At 46.2% G+C, this 24,158-nt stretch overlaps 1 protein-coding gene across 3 annotated transcripts in view; it reads left to right on the forward strand.

The window, feature by feature from the left end:
* Positions 1–24,158, forward strand: part of CASS4 (Cas scaffold protein family member 4) — an 81,378-nt gene that overhangs the window by 41,533 nt on the left and 15,687 nt on the right. For all 3 annotated transcript variants that reach the window (XM_066588184.1, XM_066588181.1, XM_066588182.1), the window contains exon 2: positions 19,205–19,630. In XM_066588184.1, the coding sequence (XP_066444281.1) occupies positions 19,205–19,630 (426 nt within the window). The remainder of the gene's footprint in view (positions 1–19,204; positions 19,631–24,158) is intronic.

A 24,158-nucleotide genomic window follows, 5' to 3' on the forward strand; every position in this document is an offset into this window, starting at 1 on the left:
GATGGAGCTGGCGTCAGGTTGGGTGCATTGTGGCTAGATGGAGCTGGCGTCAGGTTGGGTGCATTGTGGCTAGATGGAGCTGGCGTCAGGTTGGGTGCATTGTGGCTAGATGGAGCTGGCGTCAGGTTGGGTGCATTGTGGCTAGATGGAGCTGGCGTCAGGTTGGGTGCATTGTGGCTAGATGGAGCTGGCGTCAGGTTGGGTGCATTGTGGCTAGATGGAGCTGGCGTCAGGTTGGGTGCATTGTGGCTAGATGGAGCTGGCGTCAGGTTGGGTGCATTGTGGCTAGATGGAGCTGGCGTCAGGTTGGGTGCATTGTGGCTAGATGGAGCTGGCGTCAGGTTGGGTGCATTGTGGCTAGATGGAGCTGGCGTCAGGTTGGGTGCATTGTGGCTAGATGGAGCTGGCGTCAGGTTGGGTGCATTGTGGCTAGATGGAGCTGGCGTCAGGTTGGGTGCATTGTGGCTAGATGGAGCTGGCGTCAGGTTGGGTGCATTGTGGCTAGATGGAGCTGGCGTCAGGTTGGGTGCATTGTGGCTAGATGGAGCTGGCGTCAGGTTGGGTGCATTGTGGCTAGATGGAGCTGGCGTCAGGTTGGGTGCATTGTGGCTAGATGGAGCTGGCGTCAGGTTGGGTGCATTGTGGCTAGATGGAGCTGGCGTCAGGTTGGGTGCATTGTGGCTAGATGGAGCTGGCGTCAGGTTGGGTGCATTGTGGCTAGATGGAGCTGGCGTCAGGTTGGGTGCATTGTGGCTAGATGGAGCTGGCGTCAGGTTGGGTGCATTGTGGCTAGATGGAGCTGGCGTCAGGTTGGGTGCATTGTGGCTAGATGGAGCTGGCGTCAGGTTGGGTGCATTGTGGCTAGATGGAGCTGGCGTCAGGTTGGGTGCATTGTGGCTAGATGGAGCTGGCGTCAGGTTGGGTGCATTGTGGCTAGATGGAGCTGGCGTCAGGTTGGGTGCATTGTGGCTAGATGGAGCTGGCGTCAGGTTGGGTGCATTGTGGCTAGATGGAGCTGGCGTCAGGTTGGGTGCATTGTGGCTAGATGGAGCTGGCGTCAGGGTTAGTACATTGTGGCTAGATGGAGCTGGCGTCAATTTGATGCATTCTAGCTAGATGGAGCTGGCATCAGGTTGGTGCATTTGGTTAGATGGAGCTGGCATCAGGTTGGTGCATTTGGTTAGATGGAGCTGGCATCAGGTTGGTGCATTTGGTTAGATGGAGCTGGCATCAGGTTGGTGCATTTGGTTAGATGGAGCTGGCATCAGGTTAGTGCATTTGGTTAGTTGGAGCTGGCATCAATTTGATGCATTATAGCTAGATGGAGTTGGCATCAGGTTGGTGCATTTGGTTAGATGGAGCTGGCATCAGGTTGGTGCATTTGGTTAGATGAAGCTGGCATCAGGCTGGTGCATTTGGTTAGATGAAGCTGGCATCAGGTTAGTGCATTTGGTTAGATGGAGCTGGCATCAATTTGATGCATTCTAGCTAGATGGAGCTGGCATCAGGTTGGTGCATTTGGTTAGATGGAGCTGCCATCAGGTTGGTGCATTTGGTTAGATGGAGCTGCCATCAATTTGATGCATTATAGTTAGATGGAGCCGGCGTCAGGTTGGTGCATTATGGCTAGATGGAGCCGGCATCAGGTTGGTGCATTTGGTTAGATGGAGCTGGCATCAGGTTGGTGCATTTGGTTAGATGGAGCTGGCATCAGGTTAGTGCATTTGGTTAGATGGAGCTGGCATCAGGTTAGTGCATTTGGTTAGATGGAGCTGGCATCAGGTTAGTGCATTTGATTAGATGGAGCTGGCATCAGGTTGGTGCATTTGGTTAGATGGAGCTGGCATCAGGTTGGTGCATTTGGTTAGATGGAGCTGGCATCAGGTTGGTGCATTTGGTTAGATGGAGCTGGCATCAGGCTGGTGCATTTGGTTAGATGGAGCTGGCATCAGGTTAGTGCATTTGGTTAGTTGGAGCTGGCATCAATTTGATGCATTATAGCTAGATGGAGCTGGCATCAGGTTGGTGCATTTGGTTAGATGGAGCTGGCATCAGGTTAGTGCATTTGGTTAGATGGAGCTGGCATCAGGTTAGTGCATTTGGTTAGTTGGAGCTGGCATCAATTTGATGCCAGCTCCATCTAGCTATAATGCATCAAATTGATGCCAGCTCCAACTAACCAAATGCACTAACCTGATGCCAGCTCCATCTAACCAAATGCACTAACCTGATGCCAGCTCCATCTAGCTATAATGCATCAGGTTGGTGCATTTGGTAGATGGAGCTGGCATCAGGTTGGTGCATTTGGTTAGATGGAGCTGGCATCAGGTTGGTGCATTTGGTTAGATGGAGCTGGCATCAGGTTGGTGCATTTGGTTAGATGGAGCTGGCATCAGGTTGGTGCATTGTGGTTAGATGGAGCTGGCATCAGGCTGGTGCATTTGGTTAGATGGAGCTGGCATCAGGTTGGTGCATTTGGTTAGATGGAGCTGGCATCAGGTTAGTGCATTGTGGCTAGATGGAGCTGGCATCAGGTTAGTGCATTGTGGCTAGATGGAGCTGGCATCAGGTTAGTGCATTGTGGCTAGATGGAGCTGGCATCAGGTTGGTGCATTTGGTTAGATGGAGCTGGCATCAGGTTGGTGCATTTGGTTAGATGGAGCTGGCATCAGCTTGGTGCATTATGGCTAGATGGAGTTGGCATCAGGTTGGTATGTTTGATTAAATAGAGCTGGCATCAGGTTGGTGCATTGTGGCTCGATAGAGCTAGAGACAAGGCTCTGTGCCATGTGGTCAGCTGGAGCTGGCAGAGTGGGTTTGGGCAGTGTGATGTCCTCTACCTTCCATACTGTGATGTCACCAAAGCCAATTTCAGGAACTCTCGGTGAACTGTCAGCCCCGATGAGGCCCTCTGTGGCCTCGTACCTCACTTCACGGCTCTTCAGTATGGATTATGTGGGAGCCTTAGATATCTCAGGACAATCTTTTTCTCAGGGTTTTAGCTCTGGCTTCCGGCAGTTAATTGTGAAGTCCCCCGAGTATGAAGGAATCCCCACACTTCTCCTCAGCTGCTTCCTGGTCACCTTCCAGAAATTAGGCCTTAAAGGGGCGGCAATGCATTGTCCCAGTATAGGCCATAGATGGCGGGGAAGGTTCGGGGTTGTGTAATAACTGGGGTTCAGCTCTTATTGCCCTCCGCACAGATGGAAAGTCACAACTGAAGTCCCCAAGTCACCCGAACTTATACAACCTCGTCTCTTTCAGGGAAAATTGGGTGACAACCAACATGGCCACCACTCCGTGTCCTACAGAGGAGTCCTGGGAGGCACATCGTAGTGGTGGGGGGTAATGCCAGGGACGGTTATTGCAGTTTTTCCTTACTAAAGTCGAAGGCTGCAGTTGGTTAGGAAAATGACATCAAGTGTGATTTGAGCCTGGTGGAGAGGCGGCCATATTGGTTGTCAGTGTCACCCGGCTTTACCAAAACAGACATTTACAAAGCTGTTGAACAAAGGTTGATGGATTGTGACTACTGCTGGTGCCGGGGACCTTCCTGTGACACGTATGGGGACCGGACCGGTCTGCACTAGTTCCTGCAGGGTCTTGTGGAGGGGGATTATTGTGGCTTCTGAACCTAAATGCCTTTACGATGTGACTAATACCGAACGCGATGCGGCCAGAAGCGTTCGGACATGTGAGACCGGTGAGGGCGCACTGCGACAATCCTGGGCGGTCTGTAGGCAATCTACTGTCTGTGGAGCCTAAGAGACAGATGTGGGGTGCAGCACGGTCCTAATTGTATGAGCTGGAACCCCCCCCCCCCCCCCCCGATAAGCGGCGGCAGAGATGTTCGGCAGCCGCTTCTTATGTTGGGTCTTTGGTTATTTGGGTCTCACAATTTATATTCAGAGGTAAAAGGGTTAATTAGAAACATGAAATCTCAGTAGGACGCCGGCAGGGAACGGCTGTTTACGGATTTTCAGAATGTGATAAATGGCGGTCATTGAGTGCGGCCCATCGAGGACCTGACCAGCGGCGAATGGCAAGAGCGCCGCATTTAGGCCAACGTCTACGATGAGGCTTCATTTGCATCTCCACTACGTCTGGGCGCTAATCGGTCGCACATATTTATTGGTGTTGCGACGGCTGTTAAACTCCTCCATGCTGCGTAATATCTCTTATGGGTCACCGGGCCAGTAGTCTACCTGGTTACTATGGTTACACTTCCTGTACGGTAGTTGAGCACCAATGTGACTTGTCTTCCACTTGGTTGCTGTGGGTTACACATACTCAATATTAATGGTTCCCTGGTTGCTATGGGTTACAGATAGTCATGTCATTGATTCTCTAGTTTCTATTGCTTACTGATAAAAGATTAGACTTCCGCTGAACTTGGTTGCTAACAGATACAGAACAGACATAGTGGTTGCCATGGGTTACTACTTACTAGGGCTACTTGCATTGTACTTGGTTGCTATGGATTATGCATTCCCAATACTAATGGTTCCCTGGTTGCTATGGATTATACATTCCCAATACTAATGGTTCCCTGGTTGCTATGGATTATACATTCCCAATACTAATGGTTCCCTGGTTGCTATGGATTATACATTCCCAATACTAATGGTTCCCTGGTTGCTATGGGTTACACACAATGTAAATGAGTCTTGTGTGGCGCAGAGTGTTAAGGCAGCGGACATGCAGTCCTTATAAGCTCTTGCTCATGACCTGAAGGTTGCGGGTTCCATCCTTACATGGTTTAGGTAGCGGCTCAAGGTTGACTCATCCCTCCATCCTTCTGAGGTCGGTAAAATAAGCGCCCAGCTTGGTGAGGGATAATACATAAATTACCTGCAAGCGCTGCGGAATAAGTTGGCGCCATACAAATAACAAGATTTATTTTATTTAAACAGGCGGGGAATACAAACATTACTTCTGTCATGGCGGCTCTACCATCTCCTCCCCTGGGGGTAGCTCAGGACCCATCTAAGTTACTGCTGGGGAAGGTCACAGGGGAATAGTAACCAGGAGTTACCGCAATGCCCGTTGTCACTCGTGACGCCACCATCTCTGAACAAATGTGTTTCTGCTTCATTTAGAATTAATCCTCAAGCGAGAGGCCTTTTGGATCATGACTAGAGATGAGTGAGCATACTCGCTAAGGGCAATTACTCGATCGAGCATTGTCCTTAGCAAGTACCTGCCCGCTCGGAAGAAAAGGCTCGGCTGCCGGCGGCGGGAACGGAGGGAAGATCTCTCCCCCCCCCCCATCCCCGCTCACTGCCGCAACTTACCCTCTCACCCGAACCTTTTCTTCCGAGCCGGCAGGTACTTGCTAAGGACAATGCTCGATCGAGTAATTGCCCTTAGCGAGCATGCTTGCTCATTTCTAATCATGAACCTAAACACTAGAAGACCATCAGGCACGAATGCCAAAACAGATTTGTTTTTTATTTATTAAAGAAGTTGTTTTTTCCCCTTTTATCACGCTTGTAATGAATTCATGAACCTGGATGTGGCAGCGTGATGGCGATGCAAAGCAAAGCAACGCTATCGAAAGCTTCAGACGGCGTGATTCACCGGCGACTTACCGTTGGCTAAATCACGTCCGCGGACAGGGGGCCTAAAAACATAAAAAACGATGTCATTTTCATATGGTTTTGTATCCAGTTACTATTTATTGAATATTCGTGTTTTGCCGCTTATGTGACATTTCAGAGTAGTTCTTGTAGAACACGTGTTCGTTAGCTGCTGATCGGCACGCTGAGGCGGTTAACTCATCAGGTGTTTTTAATTGATTTGTTACGTCTGTCTACACAAGTAACATGTTAATAAGGAACATTGAGGTGAACAACAACTCCGTTTAGAGTCCGTAACGCGCTCTCCGTATCCGGGGTTTATGGCACTCTTCTAAATAAAGCAGAAACATTTTTTCCCTAAAGTCAAGTCAAGCTTTTTTCTTGTGGATTGTCTTACTGAGAACCGCCGGGACTGGGCGGGTGAACGTGACACGGGAAATGTGGCTGCGGGAGCGGTGAAGTGCGCGCTCCTAGAACAGGCGAGTTTCTCTATTTCTCTCTGAACAAAACTTGGAACGGCCGGTAATGCCCATTTACTGAAACTCCCATAACAAGCTGGCACAGATACAACAAGACAAGGTGGTGTGACAGGGAGGACACACGGGGTAATCTGGACAATCCACAGTCCTAGTTATCTGTGTGATCCCGCTCCCAGCGACTCTCTTTCGCTCTCTCTCACTCTCTACCTGTCCACACTCATGCTTCCTGGCCTTCATACGCCAAGCAACAATCCCTCTTTTCACCCGGTACTTAGTGGTAGCACTGGCACATCCCACACGGAGAAATCCCAGGCCGCACATCATGGAATCGCTCAGCCTCTTCCATGCTTCCACACACCGACCGATAGGTGTGGGCAGACTAGCCTGTCTCCTCACTGCTCACTTGGCAAAACCCCTGCTGGACTCCTTTGCAGGCTCCAAACTGAAGTGTGTCCACTCTCCCTTGCATCCTCACCTACATATACCTAAAACACAGTCACATGACACACAACATGATACATTTCTCAGACATTAACCCATTCAATACTGCAGAGGTGCAATACACATCAAATGCATACACATTGAAGACGCTGACAATACAATTGCACAGGACAAGCACATTCAAACTTATGGACGGGCCCCACTAACACGGGGCCACTACACTATGGATTGCATATTCTCAATATGAATTGTTCCTTGGCTGCTATGGATTATATATACACAATATTTATGGTTCCTTGGTTGCTATGGGTTATAGATCATATAGCAGTATGTGAACTTGTCCTGCACATCTGCCTCCCATTAGGGATGTACAGGATGTGTCACATTAGTGACTATGATGGCCTCCTCCTCCTGTGTGTTGGGGCTGGGGGTCATTCTCCTGTGGGGTCATGGAGAGATTGCTGCTTTCATATGCAGATGAGGACTTGTAGATAGGAGACCCCCCATTGTGTCTCTCCACAGGGGGTGGCCGTAGGTGATTCACCTCCCTACAAAGAAGCATACAGGTACCTTCACACCCCCAGCAGAGCAAATAGTGGTCACACCTAATGATATGGATTTGGCTGCAGTTCTAATTGCTGATTTAACCCTTGTGTTCCAGGGTTGCACCTCGCAGCTTTTACAAAAACGCTGAGGATTCCTTTCGTAAATTTTCAGCTGTGTGAAGATTGTGGAAACCTCCCCTCGTGTTGTACTATAAGGGCTCATTCACACCGGCGTGTTTACCATCCATATCACGCGTGTAATATGAACAGCATGAAGCCACATAGACTTGCATTGGGGTATACTAATACAGATTTTTACGTGTGTGGAAAGCAGTCGCAGCAGGTCCTATATCGGTCACCCCTGCAAATCTATGGAAGTGTTTACAACCCGCAGTGAATGCGCTCGACACGCGTGTATCCATTGCGCAGTTACACTCGCAGCCATGAGAAATCCATTGATCCTTTTTGCATTTTTGCTGCGTGCGTAAAAAATGTAGCGCAGACCAAATACCCAATAAATCTGAGCCGTTCCTGTCAGTTTATTTCACGGACGGACACTCATCGGCACACGGGAGCCTCGGGCACCACCCAGCATCCCTGAGGCCTTTCTGCAGTTAACGAGTTTATATGCTTGATTTTGTATATGTTATTGCATTCTTGTGTGCGGATTTTCTGCTGCGGAATGTGTTGTGACTTTCTGATCTGGTAGCGATCGTTCCTGCGCCAAAGTCACACTGCAAACTTTAAACATCAACACATGCAGATTCAGGGTGTTTCCACAGCCTCTAGCTTAGATACAAGATGTGATACAGGCAGGCATGGAGGCTCTAGTACCCTGTTGTACTGCCTCTAGCTTAGATACAAGATGTGATACAGGCAGGCATGGAGGCTCTAGTACCTTGTTGTACCGCCTCTAGCTTAGATACAAGATGTGATACGGGCAGGCATGGAGGCATACAAGTTCTGTATAGTATCCTACGGCATATCGCTCCACATTTGCTGTTACTGAGCCATGTAGGCTGTCCAGTTGATGTCTCAGATGATCCCATACATGTTCTACTGGTGATAAGTCTGGCATGCGGGCAGCCATGGAAGTGTGACAATGTTGTGGGGGCTGCTGTGACCCCCCCCCCCCCCCACATGTGGCTGCAGGATGTCCTGAACATATCACTGAGCTGTCATTGTACCTCTTAGCAACACTAGTTGGGACCGACTGTCGTATGTCCTGAACCCAGCCACCTTGTGTGCCCCAACGCATCCACTGGTCCCAACACCTCCTAACAGTCTGGTCAGACGCTCCTCTCTACTGGTGGTCTGTAGGGGGCTACCTGAGCCCGGTCACCCTGTGTGCCCTCACACATCCGATGTTCCCAACACCACCTAATAGTCTGGTCAGACGCTCCTCTCTACTGGTGGTCTGTAGGGGGCATCCTGAGCCCGGTCACCTTGTGTGCCCCCATCCACTAGTCCCAACACCTCCTAACAGTCTGGTCAGACACTCCTCTCTACTGGTGGTCTGTAGGGGGCATCCTGAGCCCGGTCACCTTGTGTGCCCTCACACATCCGATGTTCCCAACACCACCTAATAGTCTGGTCAGACGCTCCTCTCTATTGGTGGTCTGTCGGGGGTCCTGAGCCTGGTCACCTTGTGTGCCCTCACACATCCGATGTTCCCAACACCACCTAATAGTCTGGTCAGACGCTCCTCTCTACTGGTGGTCTGTAGGGGGCATCCTGAGCCCGGTCACCTTGTGTGCCCCCATCCACTGGTCCCAACACCTCCTAACAGTCTGGTCAGACGATCCTCTCTACTGGTGGTCTGTAGGGGGCGTCCTGAGCCCGGTCACCTTGTGTGCCCTCACACATCCCCTGGTCCCAACACCCCCTAACAGTCTGGCCAGAACGGCCTGATGGGGGACAATTCATGGATACGACCCTCCAGCTTCTCACACCCCAATAATGCGCCCCCCTCTGGTAATGGAGTGAAATCTCTTCTCTGTGTCGTAGAGGCGTCTAGTGGCCAACAAGCTCTACATAAGCGGAAGAAGAGGTCACTACACACAAGGAGCCTCCGAGAGCCTCTTATAGGCCAAGGGGGGAACCACTTTTAGGGCCTCCGGTGACAAGACTGTTCATCTAATCACCACAACTCCCATCATTACAGATCTGCCTGAGATGGAACCGCAGGACGGATTATATAGCAAAATGACAACTTCTTATGGGGTCGAATGTTTTTTTTACAAAGCGTGTACTTGGAGGGGTCCATAGGTACCCCCCCCCCCCCCCCCCCCCGTGTCTGGCTGTACTGAGGGGCTCCTGCAGCTGAGATGAATTGCCCATTAAATGCCCCTTTAATTGTAGTGATAGGTAGGTAGTGCGGGTAGATTTGATGACCCCTCTGCTATCACCATGCACCAAAGTGAACCCCCCTTTAAATGTTCTCATACTGATCGGGGCTCATTCAAAAGGGCACATTTGGTTTCGGTTTGTGAAATGTGCAGCGCTTTCATGGACCCAAACTGCGTATGTCCTGTGTATTGCGTTAGTAATACGGGCCAACATAGGGCATGCCGCAATGTTCTTTTTTCATGTACGTCAATGACCCGTGTCTGAGTACCCCAACGCAAATCAACGGCGTTTCCACTCTCCTCATTATGCATATAAAAGTACATGGGTAATACGGCGCGCAGACACGTCCGGGTGAATGAGGCCTCTTGTCCAACCAGCTCTCGGCTTTTACGCCTCATTAGGTTGAAAATTAGCAAATAGCGGGTGGATTATGTCCTTGTCCTACATGACAATGGGAATAAAGGCCCACGTGGGGGCGAATTAACGAGGCATCATGCAGGACGGGGTCCAGGTAGTCACTGGCACAAAGTCACTGATTGTTGTATTTAATCCGTCCCCGAGGGACATGGGACCTGCTGAGTCCAGGGGATTCATTATGCAGGCTGAGGCCATAGATTGTGGGGGTGGGGCATTGCACTGGGACAGTTCTTGGGTACTACAAAGGGGTCTACAGACACCCCATCACCAGAAGGGACGGGGAACCCATGTGCACCACATACCCAACTATTAGTTCTGGAAGCTGCTGTTTGAATTGACCACTATGTGGGAGGGGTCTGTTCATCCTGAGCCACCTGATGCATGAATAGAATGCCAGAACTGCAGTGAAGACTGACTCACGCATAAGTAGAAGTGAAACATGGGGAGGTAATGTAATAATAGTGGAAATCATTGGAAAACTGAGTGACCCCTCTCTGATACCCCATGGGTACTCTGGGCATTACTGCTGTGGAGTCTGCGTTGCGGAAGGTCCACTGCGAATGTTCTGCTGCAAATTCTACCCAAGTGGATAATAAGTCTCTTTCACGGATTACGGAGTTCTCAGTTCTGCATCCCGGCGTTCTCCTGCGGGGCCTGAAATCCACATCATTGCAAATCTGCATGTATTTTTGCGCTGCAGAAAAGGTAACCGCTGGCGAATTAACGCCATCTTGCGGAAGTGTTGTGGATGTCTGACCTACAGAGGATGCGACTCCGTAACAAATCTGGAATTTATTTCTGCAGAAAAAAATGCAAGAAGTAACGCAAAATGTTCTGCAAAACACGTTTCACGGTTAAAAAAACCCCCTACGAAGTATGTGATGATATCTGCAGCGGCGCGGGGCCTGCGGACAAATCCGGTACGCGGAAAAGAGCTTTAAGGCCGGTTCACGCGGTGGAATTTCCTGAAGACTGAATCAAAATCTGCGGCTTTTTGCACGGATCTGCGCATGGAATTTGCCGTTATTGAGCAAAATTCGCATGTGGAATTCTGATGCGGAAAATCGCGGCTCCGCATGAGACATTAGATTTTTTCCAGGGACGCAGCAAATTCCGTGTGCGAATCCGCGCCAAAAAGCTGCAGATTTTGAGATGGAATTTGCCATGAAAAGTTGCACAGCTAATTCTGCCATGTGAGCTTACCTTAGGTCCGGCGTCACACGAACGTACGGGCGCAGCGCTTCGCACACTGCATCAAACGCATTGATTTTAATGGCTTCGCTCACCTGTGTTTTATGCCTGCTCTAATTTGCTGCACAGAAAACTGGCACATATTAAAGCAATTCACCCAATTGCCCGCTTCAGCAGATCGGCGCACGGTTGTGTTTTTGTTTTTTTTTCATGCATGCATGAATGCGCCTGATTTGCGACTGCAATCCGTACGTTAAACCACGCACTTGCGTGCACAAATATGCAATGCCCATTGCGAAACTATGTGTCGTTGATGTGCTTACGCCCGTGTGACCGCGGCCTTAGCGATCCGATCACATGCCCGATTCTGTTGTGAAATATGTTGGTAAGAATCTGCCTGTAAATTGGCGTCTCTTCTGCCGCGGTATTTGCTGCAGATCCGCACGCAGATTTAGTCGTGTCAGCGGGCAAAATCCACGTGTTGACAAGACTAAATCTGTGTGCGGACCTGCGGCAAATACTGCGACGCTGATTTCTGCTGCGGTTTTTCCGGGCCGATTCCATGGGGGATCCGTGGTGGGAACATGCGATACGCCAGGAGAGGGTAGATCCCTCTTACATCTCTGCAGTGATTGACGCGTTTCACCGCCGCAGGGTTCGTTGTCAGGATGCGCAGAGCTGCGGGGTCTCTGACCGTGGGATTCCCAGGGTAATCCGATTTTTCACACAGGACACGGGAGATGAACATTCGCGGTAGGAGGACACAGGAAGTTGCCAGGAATCTTCCCAGCTTCACAGTCTTGTGAGAGTCGGGATATTTACACAAACACATGTTTTATGGAGATGTCAGCGGCCCCACGAGGACCCCCAACATAAACAAGGACAGCAGCAACTGAGATGGAGAGGGGGGTCTTAAAGGAGAACCGCTGAACGTTCCACCGACCACAGTAGAATATTACATATATCAGCAGTGTGCCCCCGGCCCCAGAACCGGCCGAGGGTCCAAGTATACAGATCCACAAACCTCGTCTTGTAACATGTAAGAAATGGATACAAGTAGAGTTCTCCTTTAAATTATTCTGGCTGAACAGTGAAAGTGACATTAAGGAGCGCCGCCACCAGTGCTGGTGACACAACCTGTGGGGATTCAGATCCCTGCAAGAGTCATACAATAGGAAACCACCGCCAGAAAACCTGGGATGGGCTTTAAGAGAAAGGCTGGGGGCTCTAATAAAAAGGGCTGGGGCTCTAATAAAGAGCTGGGGCTCTAATAAAGGGCTGGGGCTCTAATAAATGAGCCGGGGGCTGTAATAAAGGGCTGGGGGTTCTAATAAAGGGTTAGGGGCTCTATTAAAGGTCTGGGGGTGTAATAAAGGTCTGGGAGCTCCAACAAAGGCCTGGGAGCTCCGATAAAGGGTCTGGGAGCTTTAATAAAGGGCCCGGGTTTTAATAAAGGGCTGGAGTGTTGATAAAGGGGCCAGGGCTGTAATAAAGGGGTGGGGGCTATAATAAAGGAACTGGGGGCTCTAATAAAGGACTGGAAGCTCTATTAAAGGGGCAGGTGCTGTAATAAAGGGTTGGGGCTGTAATATAGGTCCGGGGCTCCAAATAAAAAGGGTTTGGGGGATGTAATAAAGGGCCTGGTAGTCTAATAAAGATGATGGGGCTCTAATAAAGGGGAAGGGTCTCTAATAAAGATCTGGTGCTTTCATTAAGCATCTAGGGGCTGTAATAAATGACTGGGGCTCTAAAGGCCCATTTACACGGAGCGATGATCGCTTAAAATTCACTAAAAAGTGATCATTTGAGCGATAATCGTTGTGTCTAAACGCACGGCCATCGTGCACCTTTCATGCACTGCTAGCTGATTGTTAAATTCAGGCCAACCTAAAAATCGTCCTTCAGCCTTATCAGCAGTTCTCCACAGGAGTTTCCTCCAGCTATTAACTGCATTCAGCTAAAGCTTCATTTGCATACTCAATTGGTACTTAAGTAGCTGAGTCGCCACTTAATAGTTTATGCAAAATGATCGCTCAAAGCTGTCACTCAGACTGTCTGAGCGATCATCGCTCCATGTAAATGGGCCTTAATACAGGGGCCATTACGTGTACATTTACTGTGAATTTTTCAATTTCTGGACAAAGGGCTCATTAGGAAAGTGATAGAGGACAGTTTTGTGATGGGTGGAGTTCCCCTTTAAGCAGCCGCGGCCCCCCGGAGGAGCTTTGTGGAATGTCAGGCTGCACTTACTGTTTATGTACTACTAAAACATTTCCCTGCCACGCGACCCCAGAACAGACAGGAGATGTTTAGATTGCAGAAGATTCTGGGATGCGACACCCCTTCAGCATCTCTGGGTACAGGCGGGGGTCTCCTCCCCTCCACGCTGGTGCCCAGCCCCCTCCCCCAGTACAGATGGATGCAGAATTGGCGCTGCAGGACATTGTATTCCGCTCTGTTTACAGGAGAGAGAACTTGCAGAAAGTTTCCAAACTCTCGTCCTACTTCTTGGATCTGTCACGTTCCGGGGAGGAGCGCCGGGATTATCCGCAGCGCCAGAAGAAGTCTGGATAAAGTGTTATTAGCCGGGTGACAACTAGCAAGGAGTCTCTACAGTCCTGAAAGAGGTTGTCACCCAGCTTTCCCAGAACCCGGAGTGTGGGAGAAGTTCCCACTGCAGCACTAAGAGGACCAGCCACTCAGGGTGCTGAGAAAGATGCATGACTGGTCTGATAACTGTAAGGGAGGTTGTTTCACACAGGATAGGATTAGATACACAACTCAGCAAACCGTATCACAGGGTAGGATTAGATACACGGCTCAGCAGAAAGTATCGGGCATGACAAGATTAGATACACAGCTCAGCAGACAGTATCACACAATATAGGATTAGATACAGCAGCTCAGCAGACAGTATCACACACGATAGGATTAGATATACAGCTCAGCAGACATTATCACACAGGATAGGATTAGATACACAGCTCAGCAGACTGTATCATACAGGATAGGATTAGATACACAGCTCAGCAGGCAGTATCACACAGGATAGGATTAGATACACAACTCATCAGGCAGTATCATTGGATGGGATTAGATACACAGGTCAGGGGATAGTATCACACATGATAAGCTTGGATACGCAGTTAAAGTAGTATATTAGGTAACATGATGGGGGTTGTAGTAGTCAGCACTGTTGTCGCTCTGCGTACGTGACAGCTGCGGACCGGTGTTGTGGCCTCTATGAAAGGCTTATTGTTCTCGGGGGGGCGCACACCCCGCGTTATCAGCTGAGCTGACATCTTCAGGTCCCTTTAAACCAGCTGCTCCTTCCAGCAAATGCTGAGGATATAAATACCGGCGGCTCCGGTTACCTTCAGCGCCGCCGAAAACAACTTTCATTTTATTTTTGCTTTTGGGGACAGGAAAACGTCAACTGCTCAAATAGGAAATTATCAGCAGAGGCCGAGGTCCCAAACTGTTCCCAACCCCAGCCTGAAGTGGCTGACAACAGGGAACAACAGATTGTATTCACCAAGTCTAGCAAATGGAGAGTAGATGGACTGCAGGGTTACCGGCCCTTTAATTAACCCCTGCAGTAAGAGCAAACTGCACCTAACAAATGGAACAAAGGGCGTTCAAACACCAGATGCACAGGAAAAAGGTTCTAAATCTGAGATTTCATGGAATGGTAACATTAACATCACAGCAGGCTGTAAAATGACACATCGATATTACTATTATGTCCACTCTGCTGACCCCTAGAGGACAATATGGATATTACTACATGTAATATTTAATTAAATCTGTACGTTTTGTACTATAATTACTTGACAATAGATGGGGGGACTGATTACTAGGCTTATCATATATCCCAGCACAGCGCCCTCGATTGGCCATTACTGGTAATTACAGGCAAGTGCAATTCAAAGATGATGATTTTTGCAGGGACATTTGGGATGACTTTACTTTCCACGCTGCAGGGGTCGGTAATAAATGTTTCTTCAGTGCATGGGGCCGGGAAGTTCATTGCTTCCTGCACATTATACGTCTGCTTCCATTTATCATACTCTTTGGTCCTAGAATGCATGCTTGGGGTCTGCTTATATTAATACCATAAGTCCATACATTTCTGTTATATGCTGCTTCTCCAGTAATATAGGGGGAGGGTTGGGATGCAGATGGTGGAAGATTAAAAGAGGGACATGACTTATCATTACTTTCTACCTATAACTATATGCTGTAATACCCACAATGGTAGCATCATAATACAGTGTATGCAAAAGAGGGCAACTCCACCTGCTTACTATAATACTGCCTCCTATGTACAAGAATATAACTACTATAATACTGCCTCCTATGTACAAGAATATAACTACTATAATACTGCCTCCTATATACAAGAATATAACTACTATAATACTGCCCCCTATGTACAAGAATATAACTACTATAATACTGCCCCTATGTACAAGAATATAACTACTATAATACTGCTCCTATGTACAAGAATATAACTACTATAATACTGCCTCCTATGTACAAGAATATAACTACTATAATACTGCCTCCTATGTACAAGAATATAACTACTATAATACTGCCTCCTATATACAAGAATATAACTACTATAATACTGCCCCTATGTACAAGAATATAACTACTATAATACTGCCATTATGTACAAGAAATATAGCTACTATAATACTGCCCCCTATGTACGAGAATATAACTACTATAACACTGCCCCCAATGTACAAGAATATAACTACTATAATACTGCCCCCAATGTACAAGAATATAACTACTATAATACTGCCCCCTATGTACAAGAATATAACTACTATAATACTGCTCCCTATGTACAAGGATATAACTACTATAATACTGCCCCCTATGTACAAGAATATAACTACTATAATACTGCTCCCTATGTACAAGAATATAACTACTATAATACTGTCCTCTATGTACAAGAATATAACTACTATAATACTGCCTCCTATGTACAAGAATATAACTACTATAATACTGCTCCTATGTACAAGAATATAACTACTATAATACTGCCCCCCTATGTACAAGAATATAACTACTGTAATACTGCCCCTATTTGCAAGAATATAACTACCATAATACTGCTCCCTATGTACAAGAATATAACTACTATAATACTGCCCCCTATGTACAAGAATATAACTACTATAATACTGCCTCATATGTACAAAAATATAACTACTGTAATACTGCCCCCTATGTACAAGAATATAACTACTATAATACTGCTCCCTATGTACAAGAATATAACTACTATATTACTGCTCCCTATATACAGGAATATAACTACTATAATACTGCTCCCTATATACAAGAATATAACTACTATAATACTGCCCCATATGTACAAGAATATAACTACTATAATACTGCTCCCTGTGTACAAGAATATAACTACTATAATACTACTCCTATGTACAAGAATATAACTACTATAATACTGCTCCTATGTACAAGAATATAACTACTATAATACTGCCCCCTATGTACAAGAATATAACTACTATAATACTGCCCCCTATGTACGAGAATATAATTACTATAATACTGCCCCCTATGTACAAGAATATAACTACTATAATACTGCTCCCTGCGTACAAGAATATAACTACTATAATACTACTCCTATGTACAAGAATATAACTACTATAATACTGCTCCTATGTACAAGAATATAACTACTATAATACTGCTCCCTCTGTACAAGAATATAACTACTATAATACTCCTCCTATGTACAAGAATATAACTACTATAATACTGCCCCCTATGTACAAGAATACAACTACTATAATACTGCCCCCTATGTACAAGAATACAACTACTATAATACTGCCCCCTATGTACAAGAATATAACTACTATAATACTGCCCCTATGTACAATAATATAACTACTATAATACTGCCTCCTATGTACAAGAATATAACTACTAGAATACTGCCCCTTATGTACAAAAGTATAACTACTATAATACTGCCCCCTATATACCAGAATATAACTACTATAATACTGCCTCCTATGTACAAGAATATAACTACTATAATACTCCTCCTATGTACAAGAATATAACTACTATAATACTGCCCCCTATGTACAAGAATACAACTACTATAATACTGCCCCCTATGTACAAGAATATAACTACTATAATACTGCCCCTATGTACAATAATATAACTACTATAATACTGCCTCCTATGTACAAGAATATAACTACTAGAATACTGCCCCTTATGTACAAAAGTATAACTACTATAATACTGCCCCCTATATACCAGAATATAACTACTATAATACTGCCTCCTATGTACAAGAATATAACTACTATAATACTGCCCCCTATGTACAAGAATACAACTACTATAATACTGCCCCCTATGTACAAGAATATAACTACTATAATACTGCCCCTATGTACAAGAATATAACTACTATAATAATGCTCCTATGTACAAGAATATAACTACTATAATACTGCCCCCTATGTACAAGCATATAACTACTATAATACTGCCCCCTATGTACAAGCATATAACTACTATAATACTGCCCCCTATGTGCAAGCATATAACTACTATAATACTGCCCCCTATGTACAAGCATATAACTACTATAATACTGCCCCCTATGTACAAGAATATAACTGCTATAATACTGTTGCTATGTACAAGAATATAACTACTATAATAATGCTCCTATGTACAAGAATATAACTACTATAATACTGCCCCCTATGTACAAGAATATAACTACTATAATACTGCCCCCTATATACAAGAATATATCTACTATAATACTGCCTCCTATGTACAAAAATATAACTACTATAATATTGCCCCCTATGTACAAGAATATAGCTACTATAATACTGCCCCCTATGTACAAGAATACAACTACTATAATACTGCCCCCTATGTAAAAGAATATAACTACTATAATACTGCCCCCTATGTACAAGAATATAACTACTATAATACTGCCCCCTATGTACAAAAATATAACTACTATAATACTGCCCCCTATATACCAGAATATAACTGCTATAATACTGCCCTCTATGTGCAAGAATATAACTGCTATAATACTGCCCCTATGTACAAGAATATAACTACTATAATACCGCCCTTATGAACAAGAATATAACTACTATAATACTGCCCCTATATACAAGAATATAACTACTATAATACTGCCTCCTATATACAAGAATATAACTACTATAATACTGCCCCCTATGTACAAGAATATAACTACTATAATACTGCCCCCTATGTACAAGAATATAACTACTATAATACTGCACCTATGTACAAGAATATAACTACTATAATACTGTCCCCTATGTACAAGAATATAACTACTATAATACTGCCCCTATGTACAAGAATATAACTACTATAATACTGCCCCTATGTACAAGAATATAACTACTATAATACTGCCCCTATGTACAAGAATATAACTACTATAATACTGCCTCCTATGTACAAGAATATAACTACTATAATACTGCACCTATGTACAGGACTGTAACTACTATAATACTGCCCCCTATGTACAAGAATATAACTACTATAATACTGCACTCTGTACATAAGAATGTGAATATGAATTATGGTCTAGATGTTTTCTTTTCCTCTTTTTGTTAAAACCAACCCTACATTATAACTAATAACAGCCTGAGGGTGCATTCAGACGACCGTATATCGGCCGGGTATTCACGCCGTCCGATATACGGCGTCTCTCTCTACAGGGGGAGGAGGCTGAAAGAGGCGGGAGCAATACTCTGAGCTCCCGCCCCTCTCTGCCTCCTCTCCACCCCCTGCACTATTTTCAATGAGGAGAGGCGGGGTGGAGGCGGGGCTAATTCCCAAAACTTAGCCCGCCCCTGTCCCGCCTCCTCTCATTGCAAATAGTGCAGAGGGGGCGGGGAAAGGGGTGGAGAGGAGGCAGAGAGGGGGCGGGAGCTCAGAGCGCTGCTCCCGACTCTTCCAGCCTCCTCCCCCTGCAGAGAGAGACGCTGTATATCGGCCGCCATAAATACCCGGCCGATATACCGTCGTCTGACTGCACCCTGACAGTGACTGACTGTGTATACGGTATTATAAGATATGATCTAATCTGCAGGTCATTTTTGTTTTATAGAACATGTTGGCCAAGGCATTGTATGACAACAAAGCAGAATGCTCGGATGAGCTGGCCTTCCGAAAAGGTGACATCCTGACCGTGCTGGATCAGAATATCTTCGGCAGCGAGGGCTGGTGGAGGTGCTATCTACATGGACGTCAGGGCCTTGCTCCAGCCAACCGGTTGCAGCTGTTCACCATAACCCAAAATGACTCCCCGCAGGTGCAGGCCAACTATAACTCACTAGGAAGAGAACAGTCTTCACAGAACATCTACCAGGTGCCTTCTGCACCCAAACCTGAGCCCGGATCTATGTATGAGAGGATGGATAGCTTATATATCACCCCGGTAACACAGAAGCCTATAGCTGGGGACATCTACCAGACTCCGATTTGTTCCCCTCCTCAAGTCTTCTACGAAAGGTCCAACAGCTCTTCCAGCCAGGTAAGTGATCATCAGATACACAAAGGCTCTTGAGTCCTTCCATGCATTGATTGCATCTAAGTCACAATTATAGGCAAACATAACGTAACTAATAACACAGAGATATTTATAGCGTTTGTTCTTTATTGAGCACACTGAGTAATATCCACACTGCAGGGACAAAAATAAGTGAATTTAATAACTTGGAGATCCTACTTAGCAGCAATCGCCTCCACCAAATGTTTCCTGTAGCTACAGATAAGAATTGTAGAATGCTGAAGAGGAATTTTGGACCATTCCTCCCCCTAAATGTGTTTCAGTTCATTATTATTTCTGGGATGCCTTGTGTGCGCAGTCCTCTTCAGATCATGTCTCAACCTCTCCGTACGGTTTCCGTCAGGACTCTTTCTTGGCTATTCCTGAACACAAAGCATCTTCTTCCAGCATTCTTTAGGTTATTAAAGGACTTTGGGTCCTTGTCTGGTTGCAATATCCAATGTCTCTTTAGCTTGAAGTCCTGGATGGCCATTCTTACGTCCTCCTGTAAGATATTCTGATCCACCTTAGAATTCTAATGTTCCCTCAATGATCACAAGGTGTCTAGGACCTGAGGAGCAGAACAGCCGCAAACCACAATGCCCACCTCCCCCCCAATTATGTCTGGAGCCTAGTGTGGTGCTAAGGCAACAGAAATGCAGTCCTAAGCTCTCGTTCACGACCTGAAGGTTGTGAATTCAATCCCCACATGGTTCAGGAAGCCGGCTCAAGGTTGAGTCAGCCTTCCATTCCTCCGAGGTCGGTAAAATGAATACCCAGCTTGGTGGGGGGTAATAAATAAATCACCTGAAAGCGCTGCGGAATAAGTTGGCGCTATACAAATAACAAGATTTTTTTTTTTCATTTATGTCACCTTCACCATAGTCCTAAACCATGATGCTCCCTCCACCATAGTTCTCAGTTGGATGAGGTCTTAGTGTTGATGTTCAGTATTGTATTTCTTCCACATATAGCATTTTGCTATAAATTTCCATTTTTCTCTCATCCGTCCATAGAATATTTCTCTGAAGCCTTGTGGAACACCCAGGTGATCTCAGGTAAACTTATGGAGCCGTGATGTACTTTTTGCCAGCTTCAGATTCCTTCATGGTGTCATTCCATGATCATCATTCTTGGTCAGTGTTTTTCTAATAGAAGACACATGACCACAGTTTTTTACAGGGTCTACCGTAGGTCCTCTGATTCTTCTTGGGATCTTTCTCCCGTCTTTCATGATTGCCTGTTGTGCTCTTGGAGTGATTTAATAGGAAACTCCTGGGGAGAGTAGAACAGTCCTGAATGTTCTCCATCAGCAGATAATAACCGGGGACTGATGTACATCCAGGTCTTCCATATTTTGTGTACTTTCCAGCTTCATTTTTCTCTATAACACGTACTGAGAGGCCTTCTGGAAGTTGCTTACATTGAGGTATGGTTCACACTTACCAATGTTCCTTGAGAAGAGCAGCTGTCAGTAACCAGGCTTTGTGCGCCTTTCTTTAATGGGCAGAGCACCTGTAAAACCCACGCTTCCAATCCCATCTTAACTTAATCCCTGTTCGCCAATTAGTTCTTGGAGAAGTCATTATTACAGAGGTTCACTTTCTTTTCTGCCCACACAAAAGACATGGATGGTTCATCTGTCTGTGTTATTAGTTACATTGTGTTTATCTAAAAATTGTGACTGAGGGTCCTTTTAGACGAGCCGATTATTGTTTGAATGAGTAAACCAGCGAGTGACATCACCATTAGTTTGTTCGCTCTCGGGCATCCGGTTTATATAGGCAGATACATTGTTGGCTTGCTGAAACGAGAAGTTGTTCAGTCTTTCTCATTCGCTGTATAAGTGAGAATGACTGAATGAGCGCTGGTTACACCGAACGATAAGGGAACGAGCCAACGATGCATGAAACAAACGGCGAACAAAAGTAGCGATTATTGATCATGGACTGCATTTAGACTGAACGATTCTGGTTCACGTTCGCTCACGATTTTTTTTTAACGATGATCCTTCCGTCTAAAAGCAGCTGCAGATACAATCGGACAATATTGTATTAGGAATCACTGCAGCGATCCAGGGGACTCCAACTTACAACTTGCAACTGTCCAAGATCATTTCACTTTACCTCTACGCGTTGAGCTTGGCCGGACTCACATGACCGTGTTTCTGGCGTGCATCTCTCGCATCCGAGCACACACTAGGTACGCAACGACGGTGTCTACTTACTGCGTGTCGCCAATCCGCATACACAGTCTGGGCATGTGTGCGCGTGTAAAATGCGCCAAGTTAGAACATGCCGCAATTGTCTGCGCACGTATTTTGCATCAGCAGTATAGTAAAGGTGTATGGGAGATTGCTACTGTCAGTTATGTGTGCAAGAACTGCGAGGGTAATTCGCAATGACCGTACGGTCGTGTGAGCGCGGCCGTAATGTAGATTCTTCAGTTTTAGGTTCCCAGCAGTGAAAATCTTCTGCAACACATATGTGGGAATTGTGCAACTTCCTATGGAGTGGGGGAGGGTGAGCAGATGAGGAGGGGGACGGTGTGTGTGAGGAGGGGGAATAGGGAACTGCAAGACACGCCAGGAGACAACGACCTCCTTAAAAGAAATCTTCATCCTTATTTTAGACTTAAAAAAATAAATAAATATGAGAGATATAAAATGCTCAATTTTGGCGCCTTCATAATTCGGTTTTGACCCCTCCATGAGCAGACCTAGAAAAAAAACACATTCGCAAAATATCTTTCCCCTAAAATTTCACTTAGGAGGGGCAGATGAATTGAGCCCTCTTTCAGAAACAGGAAGTGCACCCTCAGCCAATCAGCAGCGCAGTGATAATAGTCAGATGGGTGGAGCTAACTCATTCTGGTGTCACAATCGACCATTTGACGAATGCAGTTGAACCCAATTTACGGGTGGGGGTTGTTCACTTAAAAACAAAACGCCATTTGATCAATGACAAACGTGCTTTGATGTCATAATTGAAGTTGGATTTAAAGGACTTGTATCAAAAGATACTTCTATCAGCTATCCATAGCTTAGGTGCTGAAAGTCTGATCAGCGGGGGTCACGCTTCACTTCAATGGCGCTGACGGAAATAGTCAAGTACTGTGGTTCTGCTGTCTCCGGCAGTCCCATTGAAGGTGCATGAAGCCGCACCGTGCATGTGTGACCTCCGCAGCATCCTGCCTCCTCCTCTCTTTAGGAGGTGCCTGCAGGGAGAAGGAGGGCGGGGGGGGGGGGGGGGGCATGGGACCCTGGTTCTCCGACTTGGTGGGGTCTGGTTGGGGAGTCCTCCACTCATCACACTTTTATCACCTATCCTAAAAACCACCGACTGCATCGCCGCATTCTAAGACCCAGAACATTTCTCCAGCAGCTCGGGGGGGAGGGCTCTGTTTTTGTGGTAAGAGTTGAAGTTTTTATTGGTACCAGTTTGCATTTTTTGTGAGGCAAAAAAGAAGACAGACAGACAGCGATTCGGGTTTCATTCCTTTTAAAAAGGATTTTTTTTGTGGGGAAAAATGTGTAAATTTTTATAACCGGATTTTTAAAAATTTACATAAAACTTCTTTTGATGCTGTTTTTCGTCCCTCAAGAGGACTTGAAGTTGTGATCATTTTATTGCCAGAATAGTACACTGCATTACTTATGCAGTGCATTCTACTAAGGCTTTTCGATTCTGCCGGAGGTGGGGCTTAATAGTTACAGTTACATGGCAGACATGGAGGACTTTGTCAGGCTTCCGGCTTCCATGGATCCATTGGTACCTTGTAATCGCACTGTGGGGTGCTGATGGGTGACATACGGAGTCCCCTACCCCTGTCATCTTCTTAAATGCTACTGTTACTATGAATTGTGGCATGTAAGGGGTTAAACTATCAGGATCCGAGGTTTCTTCATTTCTGGCGGTTAGAGCAGGAGCCGGGCTGTCAGTAGTCAGCCGAGCGACTGCCTTAAAAAGATGTATGTGCGGGGTTAAGGCCCATTAGTGAGGTCAGTAAAAAGGCGTATTAAGGGGTTAACTCATGGGATAGTTGCCATCCCAATAGGTGGCGCTGTGGAGCATCATTCGAGACCCGAGGTGTTGTGCAGTCTATATCTTTAAGGGCAATGCAATATCCTGAGGATTGCGCTAATGACAAGGCGCAGCGTCGGGCCGTAAGTAGAGATCTGCGCCTTCTCCTTCTTCGGGATGTTGTGTAACACAAATGTTTGAGCCCTTGACATATTCAGCTGTTGGCAGCAGCTGTGTGATGTCCCCGGCAGAGCGCTCGGCGGCACGGCCAGCACGCATTCCCAGGACCGCCGCGTTTTCTGTCAGTCAGCAAAACACGATATTTATAGACGTCGCCTGTGTTCATTTTGTTACGTAAAAGCGACTGATTTAACCCCTTGCCAGCCAGCTTTCCATTTTCAATGCAGTATTTTCATCCTCGCCTTTCGAAAGACATGATATTATTCTTTCTTCGCAGTGCGAATGCCGTGGTACGAATTTTTATCTCTTCA

The sequence above is a fragment of the Eleutherodactylus coqui genome, chromosome 13 (genome assembly GCF_035609145.1).
Source record: "Eleutherodactylus coqui strain aEleCoq1 chromosome 13, aEleCoq1.hap1, whole genome shotgun sequence".
Taxonomy (NCBI): domain Eukaryota; kingdom Metazoa; phylum Chordata; class Amphibia; order Anura; family Eleutherodactylidae; genus Eleutherodactylus; species Eleutherodactylus coqui.